The 24,242-nt window shown below is 44.3% G+C and overlaps 2 protein-coding genes across 2 annotated transcripts; one reads left to right on the top strand and one right to left on the bottom strand.

The window, feature by feature from the left end:
• Positions 1-1,273: 1,273 nt before the first annotated feature.
• Positions 1,274-17,961, top strand: LOC128712933 (uncharacterized). The gene is made up of 8 exons (XM_053807797.1): positions 1,274-2,567; positions 13,727-13,795; positions 13,884-14,017; positions 14,141-14,341; positions 14,415-15,006; positions 15,086-15,201; positions 15,274-17,742; positions 17,797-17,961. The coding sequence occupies exons 1-8, from the start codon at positions 1,274-1,276 to the stop codon at positions 17,959-17,961; spliced, it is 5,040 nt and encodes a 1,679-aa protein (XP_053663772.1).
• Positions 17,962-22,546: 4,585 nt separating this feature from the next.
• LOC128713355 (cuticle protein CP14.6-like) lies at positions 22,547-23,185 on the bottom strand. The gene is made up of 2 exons (XM_053808214.1): positions 23,084-23,185; positions 22,547-22,984 (listed from the first exon to the last, which is right to left on the bottom strand). Exons 1-2 carry the CDS (start codon positions 23,183-23,185, stop codon positions 22,547-22,549), a joined length of 540 nt encoding a protein of 179 aa, XP_053664189.1.
• Between the last annotated feature and the right edge of the window lie 1,057 nt (positions 23,186-24,242).

The raw sequence follows: 24,242 nt of genomic DNA, 5'->3' as shown, positions 1-24,242 counted from the left end.
ATCGTGCACTACTACCAACGCGAAGGGACAGAATGGGTAAACGAAGAAAACATCAGCGAAGGCCGCCAGATTCGTGTGTGGGTTTATGAGGAACTCTGTGTGAAGTGTGTTAGTGTACCGCGGGCAGGGACAAAATGTCATTTGACAGTGGATTTTCAGCGAAGAACGTAATTTTATCACGCACTTCTCGTAATAGTGAAAAGATGCAATTGCACACTGGCATTTTCCACACGCATACAGCCGCACGCCTATACAGAGACGCATACTCCGGTAAAGCGAATAAGTGTGTGTGTGTGTTTTCGAACGCCGTTGATAGCTGATCTGACATATTGAAAGGTGTGTACGTGTGTATGGAATGATTGAACGCGGCGCGTACAGTACCAGTACCTTTCGTAGTGTTGGGGTGATGTTTTCGAATGAAACCCGTTGACTGAGTGCGTGTGTGTGTGCGGTGTGTGAGAAACTCTCGTGTACGCTCGATTGTGGCTGCTTTGCGCTGCAGCAACAGCGCAGCCATTCGGATTTTTCCACCGTTCAGGCAGCGCATCGAAAACAGTGCGAACAAGATGCCAACAGTGTTGCGCGAGTGTGACAAACAGCTGAGACGGTTGTTTTAGGCTGTTGTGTTTGCTGTGCCCGTATGTCAAATCAATCGATTGTATTGATTTACAACCATCCAGTGTATGTAAAAGTCTCGTTTACGTGCTCCGCTTACGTTTGATTTACTTCTATGGTTGCGCTGTGGCCTTTTTTTTCTTTAGAGCTTACTTTACGTTACTTAAATTTTCCAGGTATGTGCAGCATTTACGCACACACATTCGGTGTATTCGGTGAAACAGTGTAAAGTGCATTGGTGTGTCATCGGGTGGGGGAGGGCGATTTGTGGCCAAAGTTTTGGATAGAAAATGATGCCTTTTCAGTGCGCAAATATTAATGCCATAAGACATAAGATAAATGCTTTCCATCCGTGACGTGATCGTTTGGTGGCTTTAGCGCTCTTTTTTCGCCCAGTGTGCAACGCGCTTTGCATTCCTTCATCCGTTCGGTTTCATCTTCAAGCGCACGAAACGGAAAGAAGAAACAACCGTGTGTGCGATTGTGTGTGTAAAGTGACAAGAAGAAGAAAACAAAAACGGAAACAGTGCGTGCGTACAGCTTCAGGGCTGTGGTTGTGTGCACGGGCACGATATAAGTAAGCGGGAGTGTTGCTAAGCATTCGCTTTGCACCAATCGTGTCAGCATTGTGTCTAGTGCATAACTTCCCGAAGCGATCATGCGACGCAACAATCGTACCCGTGCAGGGGCAGGTGTGGGCGGGGGAGGAGGAGGAGGAGGAGGAGCAATAGTGGCAGTTCCGATCAATCCCAGCGCTGCTAGCGGTGGCCGGCTGATGACACGGGCACACGACAAACGCCCGTGTGAAGATTACCGTGATCTAGAGGAGGAGCCCAGCAGTAGCCGTGGTAACAACTTTACCACGTCCAGCCGGAATGTACCCACGAGGACATCGTCCCGACCGGTCGGTTCCATTTATAACATAACCAACTTAGATAATGTTAAACACAAAATGTCATCCCTGCTGTCGGGTTATGGTACGTTGAAGGGACTCTCTGAATCCATCCATCCTGCGGCGCTGATCGAGCAAGTAGTGCAGGATAAGATGAAACAGGATAAGTTGAAGCAAATGCAGCGACAGAAAGGCGGTTCGGGTGGTGGTGGCCAATCGTCCGGCAGCCACAGGGCCATGTTCCGACAGGTGTCCGAGACGCAACTAGTGCTCAATTCGGATGGTACGAGCGACGAGGAGGAAGACGAGGTGGAATACGAGGACGATCCTGTCATGGCCGATATGTGTATGCAGGCAAACCAGGGTCTGCTGCTGGTCGAGGACGAGGAAAGCGAAAAGTCAGACTCTGAGCAGCCAGAGGTGAACTCGTCTTCGAGCTGGTCGCAGCGCAAGAAGAGCGGAAGGACGGTTGATTTGACCGTTTGCGACACTACCTCGTCCGTGCACGACGAAGACGACGACGAGGACGAGGAGGAAGCCGAGGATGAGGAGGCGGAAGAGGAAGAGTACGAGACGCAAGATCACGAGGACCTGCAGGATGACGAAGAGTACGAGGAGCTGGACGCTGATCAGTACGCGATGGAAGAGGAACCGGAAGATGCGGACGAAGAACAGGATCAGGAGGAGGAGTACTATGTGGAGGACGGTGAGGATGAACAGGAACCGATCGATACAACGGATGATCAACAGCAGGAAGCAGAGGGTTTGGAGGAGGAGCAGGAGGAAGAGGATGAATTGATGTGCAGTGGCGAGCTGGAAGACGATGACGTCCAGGAGGTGATCGATGTCGAGCAACACGATCAGATGAGGCAGAAAAGCTTCGCCCAACAGAAGCAACACAGTGGCAGCTATTATGGTGACAGCACTGACAGAACGTCCCGGGAACCACAGCATAAGGATAGCGTAATTTACAATGGCACACATACGGCGACGCCCCAACTAACGCAAAGCGAGTTGAACGAGGAAGAGATGGTCAAAATATCGGCCATCAATACTAAAGGTAGGTGATTTGCCCATTTGTATAACTATTTGCACTAGAGTAAAATTTAAGTCGACGACCGGTGTTGTGTAAATTGGAAGCGGCGCCGATCTTCCCACGATATGATCGATCTAAAATCCCAAACGGACTAAGCCCCCTTAGCGAGGACTGACTATCTGGTTACGTGGTAAAATTAAGTCTAGTCTAGGAGGCGGTGGCATGATGGTAGCGGAAACGAACGGACCGGACCACAATCCCTTCTGAATCAATCCTCCGTACGCAGCACTTGAATATCCAGCTACGGGTAAATAAAGTCACAGAAAGCCAGAAATGGCAGACCTAGACCTCTTGAGGTTGTTGTGCCGATAAAGAAGAAGATGAAGAACTGGCTGGTATGGCTGGTTAGAAGGTCGTCATGCCAAGATGAGAGAGTAATATTTAGATGATTTATGAGATATCTGAGATCATTGATCAGTGTGTTCTTCTAACTCTAAGAAGGTTTAAAATCAAATTGCGCTCGCTGGTTCGATAACTTAACCCTTAACACCTCCCACCGATCCCACGATCGATTGAAAGAGTTCCTCGAGTTGTGACTCCTTTACATTTCGGATCAAATGTTCAGAAGAGGGGTCTTGTTTCGTTAGACCCCGGTCCATGTCACAAATGCCTTTTCTATATAGTTGTAGCGTTCGGTGATCCGACGATCATTTCCTCCCATGTCGATATCAGCGGAAAATTCTCAGTGTTCCAGATATCTGATGAGAAGTCTCTATCTGCTCAAATCTAAGTCACTTAGATCTTGCGCAGTTCCCACCCCACAGATATGGAATCGAAATGCTTTTTAAAAGTAATTGTAAGAAGATCTAGCAGAATGAGGTCGTGCCATATTCAACAGTGTTGTCAGTGTCTACACCAACACTCAATTAGTCCCCAGGCCGGTTCCAAGTTGTCAGGAACGCCGAAAAGTTGCTTTTCTTTCTCCCTTCAGAAGGGGGGTGGAGGGCGGAAACATGATGACTTTAACCATGTCCATGGCGGCGGTTCGGGTTCGCCTTGGCTTAGCGGCATTAAAAAACTGACTTTGACCTCGTTTCCATTCGCGAATGCGAACAGAACAAAAATGAAACCTACCTTCGCGTGTGTGCGCCGGAGTTAGGTATGTCTTTTGGGCTGTGTCTCGGATATCTCTATGCGGAATGTAATGTGCGCTGTGTATTTATCTTTTGTTGTTTAAATTCTTTTGCTGTACAAAGGTCCCATAAGTGATGGTTAGTTTTTTTGGATGTATAATGTTTATACATTCAATCAATTTAGTAGATCTAATTCTACCGCACGTGTCAACGCCATCTGCTGTACAATTCAATAATTCGCTGAAGGGGTCCATTATATGCTCGGAAAAACCCTGTAATGTGGAAATGCAATGAGAAATACATGCGTACGTGCAGATTTAAATACTTTTTTCATTAAGCCGATGGAAACACAGTAAAAAGAATTCAAAAATATCCAAAATAGTGCATCAATTGTGATGAATCGCTAATGGGCCAAAAGAAAATAACAAACGTAACAACAAAATTTCAAACACAAATTCATGTTTCAAATACAACAACCAAAAACAAAGCCGCCTTCTTGGATCGCTTCTGCGTTTTTTTTCTTCCTTCTCCAACCGCGCACAGTAACCGCTCACGCAGAAGGTCGCGAATTTGCGCTGCTCACTGACACATCGGTAGGAAACTCAAGCTCACCCCACCTAGCGCAATCCGCGTGTCGCGTAAGTGTGCGTGCGCAAGTACACACACACACACACAGCCACATATATCGCGAGTCAAGAAGAAAGTGGCAGCAGCACCAGTAGGGTTTGTTAACGAAAAATAACAGTTATTTTCACTTTAAAATCCACTTGGCGCGTTCCCTCCCCATCATCATCGTCATCATCATCATCATCATCGTTGTGATCCAGTGTTTCCGGGGGATTCCGGGCAGAGATTTTTGTTTTTGTGTTTCCATACCTCCTTCCATGTGGCTCACGTTCGTAGCACGGGTGGAATTATGCTCGGTATGCTCATACCACACAAGTTCCGCTACTTTTTTTGGGCAAGTTTTCCCACCCTTACCGGAGCGCGGAAGAGTAAGGAAAGCAACAAGCAAAAGCAAACACCGGTGCAGAGGGTTTTTGGGCTTTAGGGGGCCGGTACAGTGGAGTTGTGTTGGCCTGCCATTTCCATCCCTTTTTCCGACACGGGGACGTTTAATGGTGGTTTTGCTGTGGTGTTTATTTTTGTTTATTTTGTGAAGAAATCCGCCTTGCGGGGGGTCGTTCGGTGCATATATACCATACCGCGTTGGACACTCGTTTTCATGCATTGCATTGCAGTCCACGTGGCCTGTTGTACGGAGGTCACACTGCCAACTCACGCCTCTAAAGGTCAACACTTCCGGATCGTATTTGTTTTGTATGCAAGTCTGTAAAAATGGTATTTGGGAGCGGAGGGAAGGACACGGTTCTTCGGACAGTTACTGTTGTGCCTAATTTAACTTCAGTAAAAGTACTTTAATATTTAAAGAAGAAACATTAATTATGTTGAGCAAGTACAAATTTTATTAAATTTTGCAAAAGGCCACTTACCGGTGATGCTAATAATTACTATACTAATATTTTATTTAGTATATTTTGAATATAATAAACATTTATTTAATATATTTATCATAATTTAATATTTTATATATTATATCTTTTTGTTAAACGATTTAATGCTTGCTGTTCCCTTGTGCTGGATTTAGGCGATACTTTTTAAGCAAAGAGGCGCAATTTGATTGTAGTCGATCGCGACAGGCAACATTGTTTCCGGTTACGAGAGGGCACCCAGCGAACATAAACCGGACCTTGTACCATGACCCTGAGCGATTCAAAAATAGGTTTGGTCCGCTAATGCGGTCAGTGACCGGAAGAAGCACCGTACGGGGAGGGTGTTCAAATGTTGTGGTTACGCGTTTGGTTTGGTATCAAACTGTTTGTTTACTCGGTAGTTGCTTTCAACTATCGAAGTAATCATTTATCTCTCTTATCATTATGTTATGGAATTTTAGAAGATGGGGTTTCATTTTTTATTTAAGTTCAAGCATAATTTTTCATTGTTTAGAGTGTTGTTGAGAAGCTACAAGTTGGTTGTTTAATGTAATCTTCTATCATGCATATTCTCTTGTGTTATGGTTTATCAGTGCGTAGCCAATCATATCTGGCCTCAACTGTCAAAAGTTTAACGATTTTCTGAAGATACTTTGCACTTTCGTTAGTTCTAAGAGCTGATTGAAAGCAATTGAATTTACTTTGTTTCAACAAATATCCTAATAGTTTATAAACAGAAAATTTCTGTTGAAATGCAGCCAAGCTCAGCCAAGCTTCTGTGCTTAAACCAGGGGTCGGCAAAGTGGCCCGCCAATAGGTTTTATCTGGCCCGATTAAAAATTGTGAAAGACCTTACAAATAACACAAGATATCTTCACCACCACTTACCACTAACGTGTGTAAGTGATACATCATTAACATCAACTGTGTCATATTTGTCTACAGTTGTCAATAAAATTTCTTTGGTCATCTTTTCCCAACCAATTAATTCTTGATCGGTTTGAAAGCTTGCTAAAGATGCTTCTACACGAAGTTCAAAACGTATGTTATGAAGATAGTTGCCTTAAGGAGTTATTCAACGCCCAAATACATGCATGATGTCCATATTATAACGATTACCGATACCATGCGAAAGCACTCGAGGATGGCAGAGTTTTGTCAATGGTTTCAAAATCCCATTGAAAAGCAACGGTTTGTCACATTTGGGCAGGTATTCTAAGTATTTTGGATCAATCTTTATTGGAACGAAAAGTGAAGAAGTGACACCAAAAATGTATAAAACATAAAAAAAAACCCTGCGAATAGTTTGCAATCATAATTTTGAAAAGACGGTTGTGTACCAGCAAAAAACCATCAAACTCACGATGGAGTCCTGCCGTGCCATGCCATGCCTCTGTCCACTATCTCTGAACGATTTAAAACTTTACGGGCTGGGTCGTTTGGTGTCATTCTCACGACGTGACCAGCCCACCGGAGCCTGACGAGTCTAATCCACTGTGCGGCAGTGAGTTCGCCGTACAGTTCGTAGAGGTCGCCAGTGTTGCGACTCCTCCATTGTCATTCCACACATATGGGGCCAAAAATCCTTCTGAGCATCTTTTTTTATCTCTCAAAAATCAAAACATTTGGTAAAAATGATAAACTAAAAAATACTTACTTACTTCATACTTAGAAATCGGTGCTACCGACTCCCGCCTCCTATTTTGCCATGTGTCCTACCCGTTCGCCCTAGGGACTAGCCCATGAACCCATGCTTGGATAACTGGTGACACATGTTACCACGCTGCACGACGAGGACGTGACGGAATAGGAGTTGAGTGACGAGTGCCTGGAGAACCTTCGAGGGGCTTCGAATCCTACCCCATTACAGAGCAAGCAAAAAATAGTTATAAAAGGAATGGTTATAGACATTAATGGCTCTTTAGAGCAGTGATGTCAAACATCTTCCAGCCCAAATTTTTGGGTCATACGAGTCAAATTCTGTTAATTTAACATAACTGATAAATTTCTCGATATTCGTCTATTGAAGAATCACCCTCCCCCTGCCATAACCCTCCACTACGAATGAATCTTTATAACAGCGAATCAAAATCATTCATTGGATTCAGATTGATTCAGAATTAAGGATAGTTTCAATTTCATTAATCTGAATCACACTCACCCAACACAACACTCTACATTTGATGTAAAATTGGACTCAGCTATCCCTTCACCAGCTGATATAAAATGTCCCGCACAAACCACACAAACCACAATGTTTTGTTCTGCAAACAATGATGAATGCTAACGTTGGGTGTTCGTGTTTTTTTTTCCTCTGTCCTCTACACTGTTTTTCAATCATTTAATAACCGGCAATTAGAGACAGCATGTAAATATGGCTGTCTAATTTAGTTGGGAAATATTATCCTCGCGTGTTTAGTTCCGTTGGGTAAAGCAACAAATTCCAGCTAGACAGGGACGGGGGGTTGGACGCTATCGCGCTCCTCAAAAAGGGAGAACTCCACCCAAACAACGAAGCGCCACATCAACAAAAGGACACACTCACATTCGACCAATATCATTATTTTGCTGCTGGTGGCTGCAAGGCGGAGGGACGACGATAAACTTTCTCTCGCTGGAAAAATTTTACAGACGACCTTCTTGAAGGTCTTCCTTTCTTCGTTTCAAGTGTGCTGTGTCCCGTCCGGTCCGAAGACAGGAGAGGGACCATGGGGTGGGTTGTATCGAGCCCCCCACACACACCTGGAGGAAAAGCGCGGTTGCGAAGTCTCCATTTTCGGTCGACCCAGGTCAGGAATTTGCAGAGACGACAGCTCAGTGGTGGAGAGTGGTTCTCGCCAAACGCGTCAATCGATTTATCATGGTTTCGGTGATGATGTGCAGGCAAGGCGCGCAGAGGATGCGAAGTAAAACTGCAGCTAAACAACTGGTGTGTGTGTGTGCTATGTTGTGTTGCGCTCCGTAAAATGCATTACGGGAATGTGGAGGCGCAAAATGCGCAAAAAAAGCACACAGACCGTTTTGGTTTTCCTTTTTATTTTCCCGTGGAAAAACCATGACCATCATCAGTGCATCTTGTCTGGCGGTGGGTTCTGGTGGCGTAGTGGTTTTTTTTTTTTTTTATTATTTCGATGAATCTTTGCTAATCCGGTCCCGGGTCGTGCAGACGGGGATGGATTTGAATTTCGTCTGGATCGAAGGAAGTAACGGCTCTAGACCGAGGCGAAGGCGCACAGACAACAAAGGCGCCAACTCAGACATAATAATTTGGGGCACTTTTTTTTAGCCACCCTTTTTGGTATTGATAAGACACGACAGCAAAGGGGAAAAAGGTTACAATTTGTTTGATGCTTTGTTCGATATGCCACATGCGCCCGAAAGGTTGGGATGATGTTTTTGTCAGGAAACGAGGATCGGCGTTGAGTGGTCTCTGGTAATGGGGTAGATCATCCCAAAAGTTAGAAAGCTTAAGCTTTAAGCCTGTATCTGTCAAATAATCCAAGTACCGGGCTGTATCATTCTGTACAGATTCTTAAAGGACATAGCATTTTGACATAAAGAATGACACAAGGGATCATTTTTGTGAAACTAAAATTTGAGAAAAATCGATTTAAGTTTAGTAATTTGATTTTAATTTCAATGCATTTGAAATAATATACAAGTCTGATTATCAAAATAATCCTTTTTCAGTTCTTTTCGTTAAAAAAAATTTGTTTACCTTTTTCGCACACGGGAAACTTGGCCTAACCTGGCTCAGGCCAGCAGCAAAATTCTTTGTTTTGACATTTGTCGAGTTTGGGTTTTGGGTACTTGGGTACTTTCATTGAGAAACCAATCTAATCCTTCTTTCCTAGGCTTAACTGGGCTTGCCATTTGTATGGCGAGCTGTAAGCGGATAAGCCTGGAAACGTCAAAACGCATACAAAAAAAACTAGCTTAGACCGTGATCTACCCCAATAACAGGATTTGTCGTATATCTTACTCTCCACACCAGAGGTGTAACTGCCAACTGGATCTTCCAGATACCCGAACGGCTGCTAGAAGCCGGGGTTATTGCGGCATCGAGTTCTCCACATGACTAGTGGATGATGTGGTCGATGCTATGGAATCCAGCGCTACAGCTTCAAACCTTCGAGTTGGACATACCTATACGTTGAAGGTGCGCATTAATGTGAATAAAACTTAATACTCAAACAAATCAGTCATTTAGTGTTACTAAAAGAGCCTACCTTACTTAGAAAATACTCTTTTTTTAAAGAGCTGTATTTATTAAGCTAAATGGTCCGCCTTGTTTTTTTTGATGATAATTTAAGAGAGCCGTTAGGGCCAACAAACACTTTGTGGGTTAATTTTGGTCGTTTATGTAGTGTTTTATCGAAAATTATGTAAAATTTCCAAAAAAAGTTATTCAACGTATTCTACATTGATTAGATTTGTGATAAAACGATTAATAATTATGAAACAATTTAAAAAATTATACGGAAAAATTGAATTTTTGTGCATCAAATATCTCAAGCTCTGAAGATGACCAAATGAAAATAATGTCCTAGCCCCCCCCCCCCACCATTTGGTGGAGCCACCGAGATGCAATTGGTTATAGAAGTACATCATAAGGAGGTTCAAGAATTGCTAACGATATACAATAGTAAATCGTAATTAGTAGCTATGGTGCACCGATGCATGTGCATCTCCCCTCTCCCACTCCCCTTCCCTCCGGGCTCTTATGATAAGAAAACAGGGATGTTATCAATCTTTCCACTGTGTTTGTGGATTGTTTACCTTTTTTTTATTCCACCCACAAGATCGGAGTGCATTTATTTGCCACCAGCAAACTGTTATCTCCGTTAGCGGTTTGCTTTTAGCTGGGATATTTTTATCCCTCTTTACACTTTCCTTGTAGGACATTGGTTTTGGTTTGGAAAATACCTTTGGCGCTAATCATTTACAAACTCCTCATGCCATGTTCCCTTGAATTCCTTCCATTTGGTATTCATATTTTACAATGGTTTAGCCCCCGTTGTAGATCACCGTGTCTCCTTAACTGCAGCGGAATGTTTGCTCGTTTCCTGTCGGCTACCGTCGGCGGCGCTTGAAAAATGCGTATCACCACCGTACCACGGTGTTTTTGTGCCGGTACTCAATAATTGCACCGCCGCACACCGGTCCGCGCGGATGAGTGTGTGCATGCGCGACGGATGCGCAATCGAACCTGCGAGCGGACGCCGCAGGCAAGGCCTTTTTGTCAAAGCAGCTGTGTCGTAGTGCAGCAGTTGGATAGTGCAAAAGCAAGCCAAGTAGTGGCCGAGGGTGTGTGTAATGTAATGTGCTTTTGCAGTTAGAGTGCAGATGATGTGTGATGTGCAGTTGACGTCGATTGCGCACGCCTGATGGTGTGGGTGATCGGGCAACAACTTTGTACTTGCTCGCTTATCTGGCTGCCGATGCGTTCCTATGTGTGTTATGTCAATTGAGAAAGGTTAGAGATCCACCAGAATAGCACGCTTACCAGGTGTTTGTAGAATGGAAAGCTAAAATTTTCCACTATGCGGTAATATTGAGTTTCTTTCACATTCGATCAAGGATCCTCCGATCATCTGATCATTTCCATTTGGCCCACCTCTGCCTGTGTGCGTACCTAGTTGTGGCGCATGTTGTACACGACATTAGATGTGTGTTGTTGATGTGATGTTTTATCGAATGCATTAATATTGCGCACAAATGGTTCAAGATGTTTGTGCAACAGGGATGCGTTTGTAATGGTTCCAAGCTGTTTTGCTGTTGGAAATCGGTAAAGAATGGATTATTTTGATGCGCAACATTGAAGGAAGAATTTTTGAAGATTTCTTTTGCGAAAAGTATATTGCATATCATTGCATTTACCTTAAGAATATAGACATCTTTCACTAATGCATTCTAAATATTTACCAAACACCATTTCGGAAGTTGGATTGTTCTTCGAACTTTCACTTCCGGTTTGATTCGTTTTTTGAAGAGGTAAATCGAAAAGGAAAGTGTATTTTCTCTTCAGGCCTGTTGTGTGTGTGAGGGAGGGGGGGGAGGGGTGTTGTGCTTGAGTCGTCATTGTAGGGAAAACGTCATCAGTTGACACCTGGCACACATATAATGCTAAAGGTTGTGTTTTTCTCGTCCATTGTTGAGGTTTGGATGGCCTTGGTTTGTATGAAAATATTTTATATTATATAACGGTTATGGTGTTTTGTTGTTTTTTTTTTTGCATATTGTTTTCCAACAATGTGTTTGTTTCTAGCTTGAAATGGAATGCTACAAAGGTAAACCAAGGCAAGAGTTTGGTTTGGTTTTGTTAGGTGCTTGATGTCTCGCTTAAACTCTGTCTCTTCAAAGCTCTCTTCCCGTGACGATGGTGTACCACTGGGGTACCAAAGCTCCTCCACTGTCCAAGGAGAGAAGTTTTAAAAACAAAACAAAAACCATGGCATAGCAAAAAATCGTAAAACCAGCATAACAAAATGCGAAACGCCGAAGAAAATCGGCACACAACAACAACAACAAAAAATAAAAAATAGCACGATAAAATATAATGAGGCCGCGCGCGTATTCTCTGCTACTGCGCCATTTGTACAAAATTCGTCCATTGGCGTGAGATGGCAATCATCGCCACCTGAATTCCATTTAATAATATTACATTTTTTACTTGCGTTCTTTAAATCTTTTTGTGTTATACAATTGTACAAAGACAACAATTTTCAACCGTAATTCATTGAATTCATTGTCAGCTTATTAGCTCAGATGTCCTGTATATTGCGCGAGATTAGGGAAAACGTAGTAACGCCTACGCGTAACGCACTAACGCTTCGGTTTTGACAAATGCGCGGTTTGTGCTTAAATGCAATTCCACCGAACGGTGATGCGCCGTGTGTTTCATTTCGCAGATGAAATCTTGTGCCGGGCAGTCGTGTCGGGATTTTCCACCGTGTCGTTTCCCTCTTTCCCTTTTGGCATGGACAACGAAATTGACACACACGCACACACTCCCATTGAAACACACAGCATCCACTGTATGAATGCTACAGGTGTTATTGTTTGTTTGATACCAACATAATCAAACATGTTTCACCGACATTTTAGCCGTCCTCTCACTTTGCGTCACACTTCCTCCCACTTTGCGTAAAAGTGAGCGAGCGACTGAGAAAGCAAAAAGCTGAAAGAGAGTAACATGGAGCTGTCAGTCATGGGAAATGGTGGAAACCCTCAACATAGTAGGCTTGTTCGTCGTCGTGTGGGTGAGAAAAATGTTACTGCAGAAGAACGGACAACCACATTCCATGCTGCAATGGGTGGTTGCAGAGGCAAAACAACAAATCCGATGAATGTGGTGAGAATGATACAGAGAGAGCGAGAGCGAGAGTGAGAAAGAGCGTATACGCAGTTATGTAAAGATAGATTTCACTAGTTCACACACGCACACATTCGCTCTGCAGCTGCTTTCTTGCTCTAGCTACCGAACTAGGCGTAAGTCATCCAAGGAGAGATGGCAGCATAACACAGCAGAAAACCTGCGCCAAACCTTGTTCCGTTATTTCTTGCATTGCCTTGACTGCCGGCCTTCGGAATTGCCAGCCGGAGTAACGGAAGTAACTCCACAGCTAACGGGGTTTTCCAACCGAACTGCGGGCAAAGTACATCTTTCCTAACTATGTCCTTTGGGTTTTGTTTGGCAAATAAAGGGTTTGTTGTTAAATAGTTGGATATAACTCAATTTAATATAAATATGTTGCAGCAACATTAAGCGAAGTAAAACAAACCGTGCTGTGTGTGCGTACTACTACTACTGACATGACAAGAGCATTGTGCGCAGGTGGTATGCCTATTGCCTACTATTACTATAACGCTGCCCACTACTACTAGTCCCCCTACACACACACACACACACACACACACACACACACACACACACTCATATTAGCGGCGTAAACGTACGCAAACGCAAGAAGTAGGTCATCAAATCATGCTTTCTTCTCCGCCACCTTCTCGTGATTATTCACCACCCCACCGTATCATCCCCTGTACCCACCACCATGCAATCTCATGAAGAACCTTCCGTTTGTATGATGGTGTGTCAGCCGCAGTCACAGTTTTCATGCCCGCCAAACCTTACCTTGGTTTGGTCCGTATATTCTATATAAATTCTGTAGCGAGGGTGGTTTGTTGCATATGAGATGAGACGGGTGAGGTCGGTTCCCCATGAGGAGGTGTGGGATCGATTTGTGCCGCGTGACACCATTCTGGAATGTAACAAAAAAGCGCGGTACCGCTGGATATCTAAATAGAGCCGATCCCTATCTTGTTTCGGTTGGACAACACTTCTCTATAAACCTTGTTCTGGTAAATGGAGATTATTGATGATGATGTTTTTTTTTATATTAAAGCCGCTTTTTCACATTTTGCACAGAAAAAAATCTGCAACTTGCAATGATTACATGTTTATCTTAAACAGACGAGTGGTCAGATTTCACATTTAATCGTTCCCAAAAAAGCTTTATAGTAATGATTTTTTCTGCTTTGTTCCCCATTTCAGTTCAACTTAACGACCAGGACAAAGTTAGTTTGGACGACTTCGAAATGCTAAAAGTGCTTGGAACCGGAGGTAAACAACTTGCCGCTTGCCTCACTGGTGGTGGTGTGTTAACGTATGCTAATTGAAAAAAAAAACTTTCCCTTTTCCTTATGTACAGCATACGGAACGGTGTTCTTGGTGCGAAAGACAACTGGTGTAGATAAGAACAAAATTTACGCCATGAAGGTGCTGAAGAAGGGCATCGTAAGTCTGAAGAAAAAGACGGCAGAACATACAAGAACCGAACGGCAGGTAGGTATTTGAAACGTTGTAAATGATGTGCCAGTCGTCGCCATGGTCTTCAACCTCAATTCCACGATAAGTGCATTGGCTAATTCTCGCTGTATGCTAATGATTTTGATTGTTATCTTGTAGGTGCTTGAAGCGATACAGGAGGCTCCGTTTCTGGTAACGATGCATTACGCCTTCCAGACGGACTCGAAGCTGTACCTGATCCTGGACTATGTGATCGGTGGTGAACTGTTCACGCTGCTTTGTAAACGATTGCTCTTCGAAGAATCTGCTGTTCAGATTTACATTGCTGAGATAATAGTTGCCATTGAACATCTTCACAAGGTAAACGTTTTGCCATTCACAACAAATCAAACGATGCTAAAGAAAGTTTATTTTTCATCTCTTTTCTAATCAGCTGGGTATCGTGTACAGAGACATCAAGCTGGAAAACATTCTGGTCGACAAGGACGGCCACATCGTACTGACAGACTTTGGCTTGTCGCGGGAACTCACGTACCAACACGAGCGTGCGTACAGCTTCTGCGGTACGGTCGAATATATGGCACCGGAAATTTTGAAACCACTTAAAGACGGCCACGACACCGCCGTTGACTGGTGGTCGGTAGGAGTGTTGACGTTCGAGCTGCTAACCGGCGCATCCCCATTCGCAGCCGAACCGAATGATATCGCTAAACGCATCACGGAGACGGAGGCAATTATCCCGGAAAATCTTTCACCGGAGGCGACCGATTTTATCCGCAAGCTGCTGGTGAAGGACCCGCGGCGGCGGCTCGGCAGTGGCAAGACCGATGCGTCCGAGCTGAAGTCGCATCCCTTTCTGCGCTCCATCAACTGGTCGCGGTTGGTACGGAAACAGATACAGGCACCGTTCCCACCGGTTGCCGAGAATGAACGCGATACGCGCAACTTTAGCTCCGAGTTTACCAAGCAGGATGTTGTGGAAAATCCGTGCTCTCCGCCAAAGAATGCTGATCGGTTGTTTAGAGGTAAGTTTCGCAGGTCGCAAGCACGCAAATAACTCTCGACTGGGAATGCTCAAGTAATGGTGTCAATTGTTTCGTACAGGATATTCGTACGTTTCGCCGAAGCTGCTTACCAAAAACGTAACGGATCGGAACAAGTTCATCCCGATCCACAATATGCGTCCGCAGGAGAGCTATATTAGACAAAATGCGTCCAAGGTACAACTTCTGCTTGGTTTAATTATTGATAATTATTTTTAATTTGCTATTTTCATATGTATAAATTCACAGCAATCGAGTTTCTTCAAGAAATATGCGTTGACGAACGATTCAGTTATTGGATTTGGCACGTATTCGACGTGTCTCAGATGCCAGCGGCTTCGCAGTAACAATTTCTACGCCGTTAAAGTTCTGTTCAATCACCCGCAAACGGCTGGTTTTGCCAAACGCGAGGCGGAAGTATTGCGCCAATGTCAAGGACACCCGAATGTGACGCAGTTCGTTGAGATATTGGAAGACAACAACTACATCTATCTCGTGCTGGAATTGCTCGAGGGCGGCGAGCTTCTTCAACGCATCAACCGACAACCCGGTCAACAGACGGAGGCGCGAATACGTGGCTACTTTTCCCAACTGGTCGAGGTGGTCGCGCACGTTCATCGGCAAGGTTTCGCACACCGGGATTTGAAGCCGGAAAATGTACTCTTCGAACGATCGTCTTCCGATCGGTTACGGTTGATCGATTTTGGGTTTGCAGAGCGGCTGGACGGTAACAGTGTCGAACCACGGCTTCCCGCCGGTACGGTTGGCTATGCAGCTCCTGAGGTGATGGGTCACGTACAAGCGGATGGTACCTCCTCCTCGTCTTCCGCCTCGTACTCGCTCGAAACGACCGATCTATGGTCGCTCGGAGTTATCCTCTACACGATGCTGTCTGGCCGGGCACCGTTCATCCCGAGTCGGTACTTTTTCCACGATAATCTTGCATCGACGTCGAAGGAGATGGACATGATAACCGACAAAATAAAGCGCGGTTCGTTCGATCTTAGCTCGAGCACCTGGTTTGGTGTGAGTGAAAGTGCGAAGAATCTAGTGCGATCACTGCTTACCGTTAACCCGCAGCACCGTATTACGATGCTAGAGCTCCAGAGCCACGAATGGTTGTGCGAAAATGGTGGCAAGCGTCGTGGGCAGCATTCCGCATCACTATCCGCGTACAGTCGTGGTTTGCCCAATCATACCAAGTTATCCTTCGGCAAGCTACAAGTGACAGTGCGCAACACATACGAGGCATTTAAGCTTGCGGAAAAGTGTGGGCTTCGGTTGCATAATGAGCACACCAGCCGCCAGAGGACCGTTAGCACATTGCCGCAAACGACTGCCCCATCGGATCGGGAATGTAGTAGAACCACAAGCAACGGTACCAACAATGGTGAACTGTTGGAAAAATCTAATTCAATAACAACCGTAGTGCCTAATCATCATAACGCTCTCAGTAGTAATAGTAGTATTAGCATAAACAGCAGCAGTAGCAAAACCAAACGAATACACCAACAGAACGATAGAAAGAAGGTAGTCGGCACTCTCCCGGCATCGAGCACGAAATCAATCGAATCGCAGTACAGCAGTTCAATGGAGGAGAGCACATCCAGCGGTATCGGACGTAGCAAAAGTAGCAAAAGCAGTCTGTCCCATGCTGGCAGTCCGGTGCGTGATACGCGCCAAATGTCCAACAGTTCCGTCATCATCGTTATCGAGGATGAGGATGAGCGGGATGCGCACAGTAATGAATCTTTACCCGAAGATATTAACAGTGCCGCAATAAACGAACAGGCAGCAGTATCCATTGCAGTTGAAGATATTTCGCTAGGAACGGACAGCCTGACCAGGCAAAAGACGGTGGTGGAGATTGTGGATGCGATGAATGAGGATGAACAAACGGATGAAATTGTTATCGATGTGGAGGAAGAAGAGACGAGCAAGGACGCAGACACGGATAAGATGAAATCGGAACCGATCCCCAGTAGCAGGAAGTCACGCGAGGCCGAAAATAATAACAATGACGTAGTGGATGGTTTAGTAGTACCCACGACGAAACAGCAGCACCATCAAATCGATAGCGTTAGTGTAGCACGCGTGACGATGGAATTGCGTCAAATTATGAATGAAGAGGATTTTTCAGATACGACTAAAGAGCTATTAGGAGCTACAATAAATGTAGAACCGGTGCTGGATTGTTTACAGGATATGAAGGAGAACAAACCGCCTCGGAACGAAAGGAAAAATGAGCAACTACCTGCACCTTCATCGGTCCCCGAAGCTAGCAGTAGTAACATTAGTAACGTAAACGTGACCGCACCACATCGGACAAATGCGACGATAAAAAAGGAACGAAGCGAGAAACTTGTGCAACACGTATCCTGCACCGCTGATAATTATTTGTCCGATCAGTCGTTCGGTTTGGATAACCTTTTCACACTGCAATTATCGAAGGAGTTTGTGGGATATAGAGACACGGATTGTACGCTGCTGGGGCGCACAATTTCGGTTCATTCCGACGACGAAGTCGTCATGTACCTTGGTTGCAGTGAAGTGGACGAACCTTTCTATGGGTTTGATGAGGAAGAGTGGTATCGGGGCAGTGATAGCTACCAACGGAAGATAAAATCCACGTTTTTCAAGGCAGACAACAAGCGGGTCAAGAAGGGCAATAATCCGTATCCGTACGGCGGTATGGAAACAATCGTCAAAACGGAACCGGTACATGCGTTAGTCGTAAAAAAGGAACCGGTGCAAGCGGTAATCGTCAAACAGGATCCGGTACGAATAACCAAACGAAGAGCGGAAGTTTCGTACGATGAAGTTGGGCATGAGCCGCGACCAAAGCATTTGCGGCAAATCGAGCGAAAAAACTATTCGCAAACAAAGTGGCGAAATACGATTTGTTCGTCAACCGTCGTCAAGCGTGAAGTGTGTTGAGCTGAGCAGGAGAACCGGCCTGCAAGTTAGTTGTGCCACGCGGCGGTGAGCATGGTGATGTTATATAGGAACGATTAGGTAGGAGTTTGGCTATTTATTTATTTTTTTCCATCCACCAAATCTTGACCGATTCATCAAACGTCTTTCTCTAATACATTTTCCGACCGCTTTGCCGAGAGATCTTTAATAGTGTGCATAACGTTAGGCGAAATACTACTCGCGTGCTCGCTTTTTTATTCTTTGTTATTGACCTTCATTACTTGAGAGTAAATGTTGGTTGGTTCAAGTCGAACAGGATCGAACAGTTTATGCCCATACGCACAGAACTCTCTTCATGTGTCTCCTTTTTTTTACAAAGTAAAGCTTAAATCACTGAATGGGTAAGTGATTCGTGTTTGCGCCCAAAGGTGAATTTGGTATAATGTAATAGGAAGCGAATGAAATATTCGATCCTTCACGAATATGCGTTGGTTTTTGGGTTAGTGCTCATTGCAATCAGAAACTTTAATTCTTCTTTGTAGGAACATTGTATTGTGCATATACTGTTTGTTGCTGTAGTTTTATTTTTTTTTACTATTTTTTTACCAACGTATTTTAATACCCATCCCCGGTCCGGTCACGCTGATTAACTCTATGGAACGATTTTGCAGGATTTTTGTTTTGTGGGAATATTAGAGGCGATTGGCGATAAGTAATTAGGTTATTAGTTGCAAAGTACTACTACAACGCTGCGGCTGGGAAATAATTTCCTACAGTTTAGTTTTCTTTTAATCTGTACATAACAAAAGAGAAAGTGCACTTACAACACAATGAAGAATGTTGGTCTTCATTTTTCGGACGACAGACAAAAACGAAATGTGAACTTTGCTGTACGTTTGCGTAGAATCTCATCCATTTTTAATCGGATTGTGCTGCGTATTAGCGTAGGCGCGCAACTTTACTCTTACTGTTGCGCAACAAAATTGTTAGCAAAAGTATGAAATGTATAGCAAAGCAACGAGATAGCAACCGTGAAGCATAGCAAAGAGAGAAAGAGAGAGTTAGAGAGAAAAACAGGTAGGAAACATTCAAGGTTTTCAAACAGACAAAACAAACAAATCAAATCAAACACACAAACGTTACAGATCGATAAAGGCAAACACAGTGATCACACGTGTAAACTAAAACAGTGTCGGTTTTTCCCCCTCAAAATCTTCCATATCCTTGTAAAGTAATTCGATGTAGGAATATGTCACATATTGTTTGACGAATTTAGTAAGGGGCGGCGTCGTCCCATGCAAGCAAGCAAAATGCAAATTGTCTACACGGTCGAGATCATTGCTCCTTTTTTAGTAAGAGTCTATGCAAAGCAAACAGTTTGCAGGTTTTGAGCTACAAAATCTCTCACACACACACAGACACACAAATACATTTTAAGATAAGATTTGTATATAGAAATTATTTTACCGAATGCCCACATCCGTACTCTTCGTTTTTTGGTTCTAGGGTGTAGTTTAGTTACGAATTGTACATATATATAAAAGTGTGTGAGAGGTGCGTTAAAAAGAAGACCAAAGTGGTAAGGAAAATGAGCCTTATAAGGAGACACAATATCGCCTACGGTTCCATATACTATAGCAAATAATACTAAATATGCTGGGGGGGTGTAAGTGACATTTTCAAAACTAAAAGGAAATATTGTAAAAGAGTAAACAAGAAAAAAATCTTATTTGTAAGCGTGTTTGTAACAGTAAATTTAGTTATTATAATTATATATTAAGTGAAACACACAACAACAACAAATGCATAACGTTACAGACCACACAACAAGTGGTCGGCAATGAATACCCTTTTGAGTAGTTTGTTAAGCTAGAAACGTAAAAGGTGTAGTATGTTCCATTAATTTAATTTCCAAAAGTGCACAATGTGTTGAACCTTTTACGAGAGTAGACTTAAAACACTGTACATTTCTTCAAATTTCTATCGCCCAGCCTCAGTATGAATAACAGAAAGTGCGGCGCCACACACGTCCGGGTGATGTTTCATATCTAAAAAAAAAACAAACAAACAAACAAAAACAAAATTATTTGTGAAGTAAAATATCGTTTAAAGCGTCTGTACCAATATATGTATGGGGAAGAACTTTGTTTTACGATTTATATATCTAGACACATCATCTAGCAGATGAGATGTATAGTGCAGAAGCGTATGGTAGTTAAGAGCGACATAATGCTATGATACACATTTATGGTTTTATTGTTGGAGTTTTCGTTGCGAAAACACAAAACCCCGTAGATAAGAACCTTTTGGAAGGAATTAAAGCTGAGGGTAATGTCGGTACCGTTCAACACGCGTGTGTCCACCAGAGAAAGAGACTGCAGAGACCGATGGGGTGAAGCGAGATAATACAAAAGCAAAGGGAAACACATATTAATATATACATAAAATGCAAAGTTCTCAGTTTGATGAGTAGTCACGCAGAGCAATGTGGAACCGGAAGGAGGATAGTGTAACAGGGAGAATTTACATGGAGTGTTTTCCTCAACGAATGTTACGTACATTTCTAGCTAAATAATGTTTGCTTTTTATCGGGTTTTTTTTTTCTTCTTGGAACACCACTTTCCCCACCCCTTTACACACCGTGAAAACCGTGTTATTTGCAGTTTTTTTTTTTAAAACCTTTCATTTGTTTGTTTGTTTTGTTTGCGCTATGCTAGAATTGTTTAGTGAATAGTAAATTCAAGAGGAATAAGTACACACATCATATGTAGGCTTCGTTTGTTTGTTTTCCTTCCTTAGGTTGTAGAACAGGGCAACTACAAACAGTTTGTAACACTCGGGTGCCCAAACCAAGTTTTTGTGTGTTGTGGAAGGTTTTAATTTAATATGTAATCACACACACACATACACACATTCGTGTACACACAGGTACGTTCGTACTCATGCCAAACCACAGCTGCTCGATGGTTTACATCGGTGAGTGTTTTGCTCACCATCTCCCGGACACAAATTCAGACCAATTTAGTGCATATACACAAATGGTGAGCAGACGGCGAGAAACAAAAGGCGCGCAATAGTTGATAAACCTCACATAAGGACAGAATAAAAAAAACAACACATGAACGAATAATTACTTTACATAATTTGAAAAAAAACAACACATTGTTCTTTGAAAAAAAAGTGAATTGTTAGCAAAAGAATAATATCACAACGTTAGCAATTGGAATGTGTTTCGAATCTACTAATCTACCGCTTACATCCTTTGGGCAAAGCTTGTAATGACGTATGACGTGTTTTAGCAAAATTTGTTGCGAAAGGCCGTAGTTGTAATGTGTGTTCTCAATTGATATGGCTCTATATATCCTTCTGTTCCTCTATATATTCCTTCTGATTGATTCGTCACTCTTCACTTTTGAAAACATGAAGATTGAAGAAAACATGAGAAACACAACACTAGTGTCGTCGTTTGCCAATCTAATATTCCGGAAGGAGTTATGGCCTCAATGGAAGATACGGACTGGGTCGTCCGGTGTCATTCTAACGACACAATCAACTTATTGATATTAGCTCGTCATTGTAGCAGATCCTTCATTGTCCATCTACATGACTGTTGTCGAATGCGACTAAAAAGGTTTCGTCAATTTTGGACAAAATCGATGACATGTTCAGGAGATGTAAATGCGTACTAAATTCCATCTGCGATCATCGCCACAGACTTAATGAATTATTTAACACGCCTAAAATGTTTTAGGATTCAAACTCCACACTACCAAGCGGGAATCTTACATGATACTCGTGATATGTTTGTCGCAGGCGATTGAGGATTTATTGGGTCATGGAATTATTCATATCCATCAACATTATCTAAGACTTCGGGGCACCAAGAGCTCGTGGTTAAGGTTTCTGGAGCATAAGGTTAACGACCCTAACGACCTTAACCTCCTCAGCGAACGCATACCGAAGGGAATCTGTCTGTCTTATGCAAGGATCGATCCTGTAATCACCCCTTCTACGAGCGTATGCGGGTGCATAAATTTTCTTTCGCAATATCATCATTCGAACCCACCATGAGATGGTGATATATCGCACGATCGAAAAACAAACGGGAGGTCACACGCGGCATATTAGTTCCCATGAACTGGATGTGGGCTGGATAACCGCCCAATTTGAATAAGTGTTACACCGACGTTACGTAACGCGGTGGAGATGAGATGAGGCGATAACGGTGCCGGTGTCACATTGATCAAAAAGTAGGCCGTGCATTGGCTGTCATCGAGTGATGTGTTTGACAGTTAGTAAACAAACCGGCACTGAGCAGAAGAATACACTTGCTTTCATTCGTTCTTTATTCGTTTGCTAGAATTGGAGCTAAATTGAAACTACTACATTTAACTAATCGACGAACCGTTGTTCCGGTGGCGCGTTTTTATTCTGGAAGAAACGGCCACCCGGTACGGTCGGTGTACGATGGTACAGGTACGTTGCGTCTCCGGTGTTCTGTGTGTGTGCCTATGTACAAAAGGAGGGGAGTCCAACGCGGTCGATTGAAACTATGTACAAATCATCTAGTGATCGTGCCAGGAATCCCGCCAGGGTGCGGTTCCTCTTAGCCCTGGGTGGCGCGCAGCCGGGCCAGGGTAGCTTCCAGCGAGGCCAAACTGAACTCGGGATCGGATGGCGGATTGGCGCGCAGATCCTCCAGTAGCTTGATAACGTGCTCGGGTGCTGGCGGCTCGGTCGGCAGGTGAGCACCCTGCGGCTGGAATCCGTTCTCGTCGGCGACGTACACGACCGAGTAGGAAGCACCGTCCGGTCCTACAAACGAGTACTCGCCGTTCGCCGTGACTCCATTATCGCTCGTCTGGCGCGCCTTGATGCCGTTGCTCGTCTCGTAGTTGTACGCGTACGAGCCACCTTCGTTGATGATCTGGTCCTGCGCCACGACGGTCGCTTCCGCATCGGGACCACCGGCCGGTGAGCGTTTGGCCAGCGAGGACGGTGGTGCGGCAAAGGCCAGTGCCAGGGCGCACGAAAGCACGACAATCTGGAAGAAACCGTCGGAAAAAAGGATCTTGCTGTACTGCTGTTCCCACCGGTGTTGTCACTTCAGGCTGTGAAACCCAACGGGGCCCACAAAACTTACCGATTGTTTGTACATGTTCAAGGCTTGTTGCGTTGGCTCGACGATGTGGGGTTGGAAAGCGCGATGCTCTTGGTTGCTGCTGCAGGCGGTTACTGTTATCATTCCGGATGCCAGGTACGAGCTTTTATAGTACGTCGGTGAAAAGTTGGCTCCTTTTCGGCGATCCGAACATTCCCTTCCCGAAGCGTACAGCATTCTTCAGCTCAGCTGTGATCCACGACATTTCACCTCCCGCATGGGGAGACAAGAGCGTGAGCGAGACACCATAATCGGCAAAAAGAAGGCTCGCAGCCGGTCGTAAGTGTATTTCATATGCAGATAATCAAACGCCCAGCGCATCTTCAGTCGAGCGCCGAATCAAAAACGCAGCCGAACCCGAAGCGGACGGGCGTCGTGCGTTATTGGGTAAGTTCGGTCACTCCAGCCCCGCTGTTGGCCGGGTCCGGTGTGTGTGTGTGTGCATATGCTTAAAAGTCGTTAACATTTTCCTACGATCGTTTCAGACGCATCGACGCTTTGTTTTGGACCGTAGCAAAGTCACCGGGCCGCCATCGAGTGGACACCGGCGGTCCGTTGTGCACCGGCCGTCGTCGCCTTGGTGGTCGATTGCATTTTTTTCGCCCCGTAACAGGGGGCTGTTGTGTCCCGCGGGTGTGATTTATGAAGCAAAGCTACGGAGGAAGATTCGGCACACACCGTGTTTAGATGCCAAGTACGACAGGTCAAGCTTCTATTTTTTTTCCACCTGCCCAATGTGGTCTAGGATAATTGCTACGCGGCTGATGGCATCGATCAGGCTGGCCGAAGATGAAGATGTGCAGCAAAGAAAGGTGTGCGACAAGACACACATTTGACGCGTGTTGACCCCTGACAGAAAGAGAGTTGCTGCGACGGCTGTCGTTCAGTGAGGCGATCCCATCAGACATCTCAACCGGTCCTGGTTGATATTTTCAAGGTAATGTGCAATTTTTTTCTTCTTCAATCATCAAGCGATAATCGAACGAAATCAGCTCGGTTGATATCGTAATGTGCAGGTGGATCATACCGGTGTGCCAGTTGATTTGGTGTCATGGTAATTGGAAAACGAGGGGAATTGAACATCGGGATAGGTGTTGTGTTGCCGATTTGTGAGCTGGCACGAGCGCAAAGATCACCAAAA

This window comes from Anopheles marshallii, chromosome 3 (assembly GCF_943734725.1).
Source record: "Anopheles marshallii chromosome 3, idAnoMarsDA_429_01, whole genome shotgun sequence".
Taxonomy (NCBI): Eukaryota; Metazoa; Arthropoda; class Insecta; order Diptera; family Culicidae; genus Anopheles; species Anopheles marshallii.
This window is presented reverse-complemented; position numbering and strand designations above follow the sequence as displayed.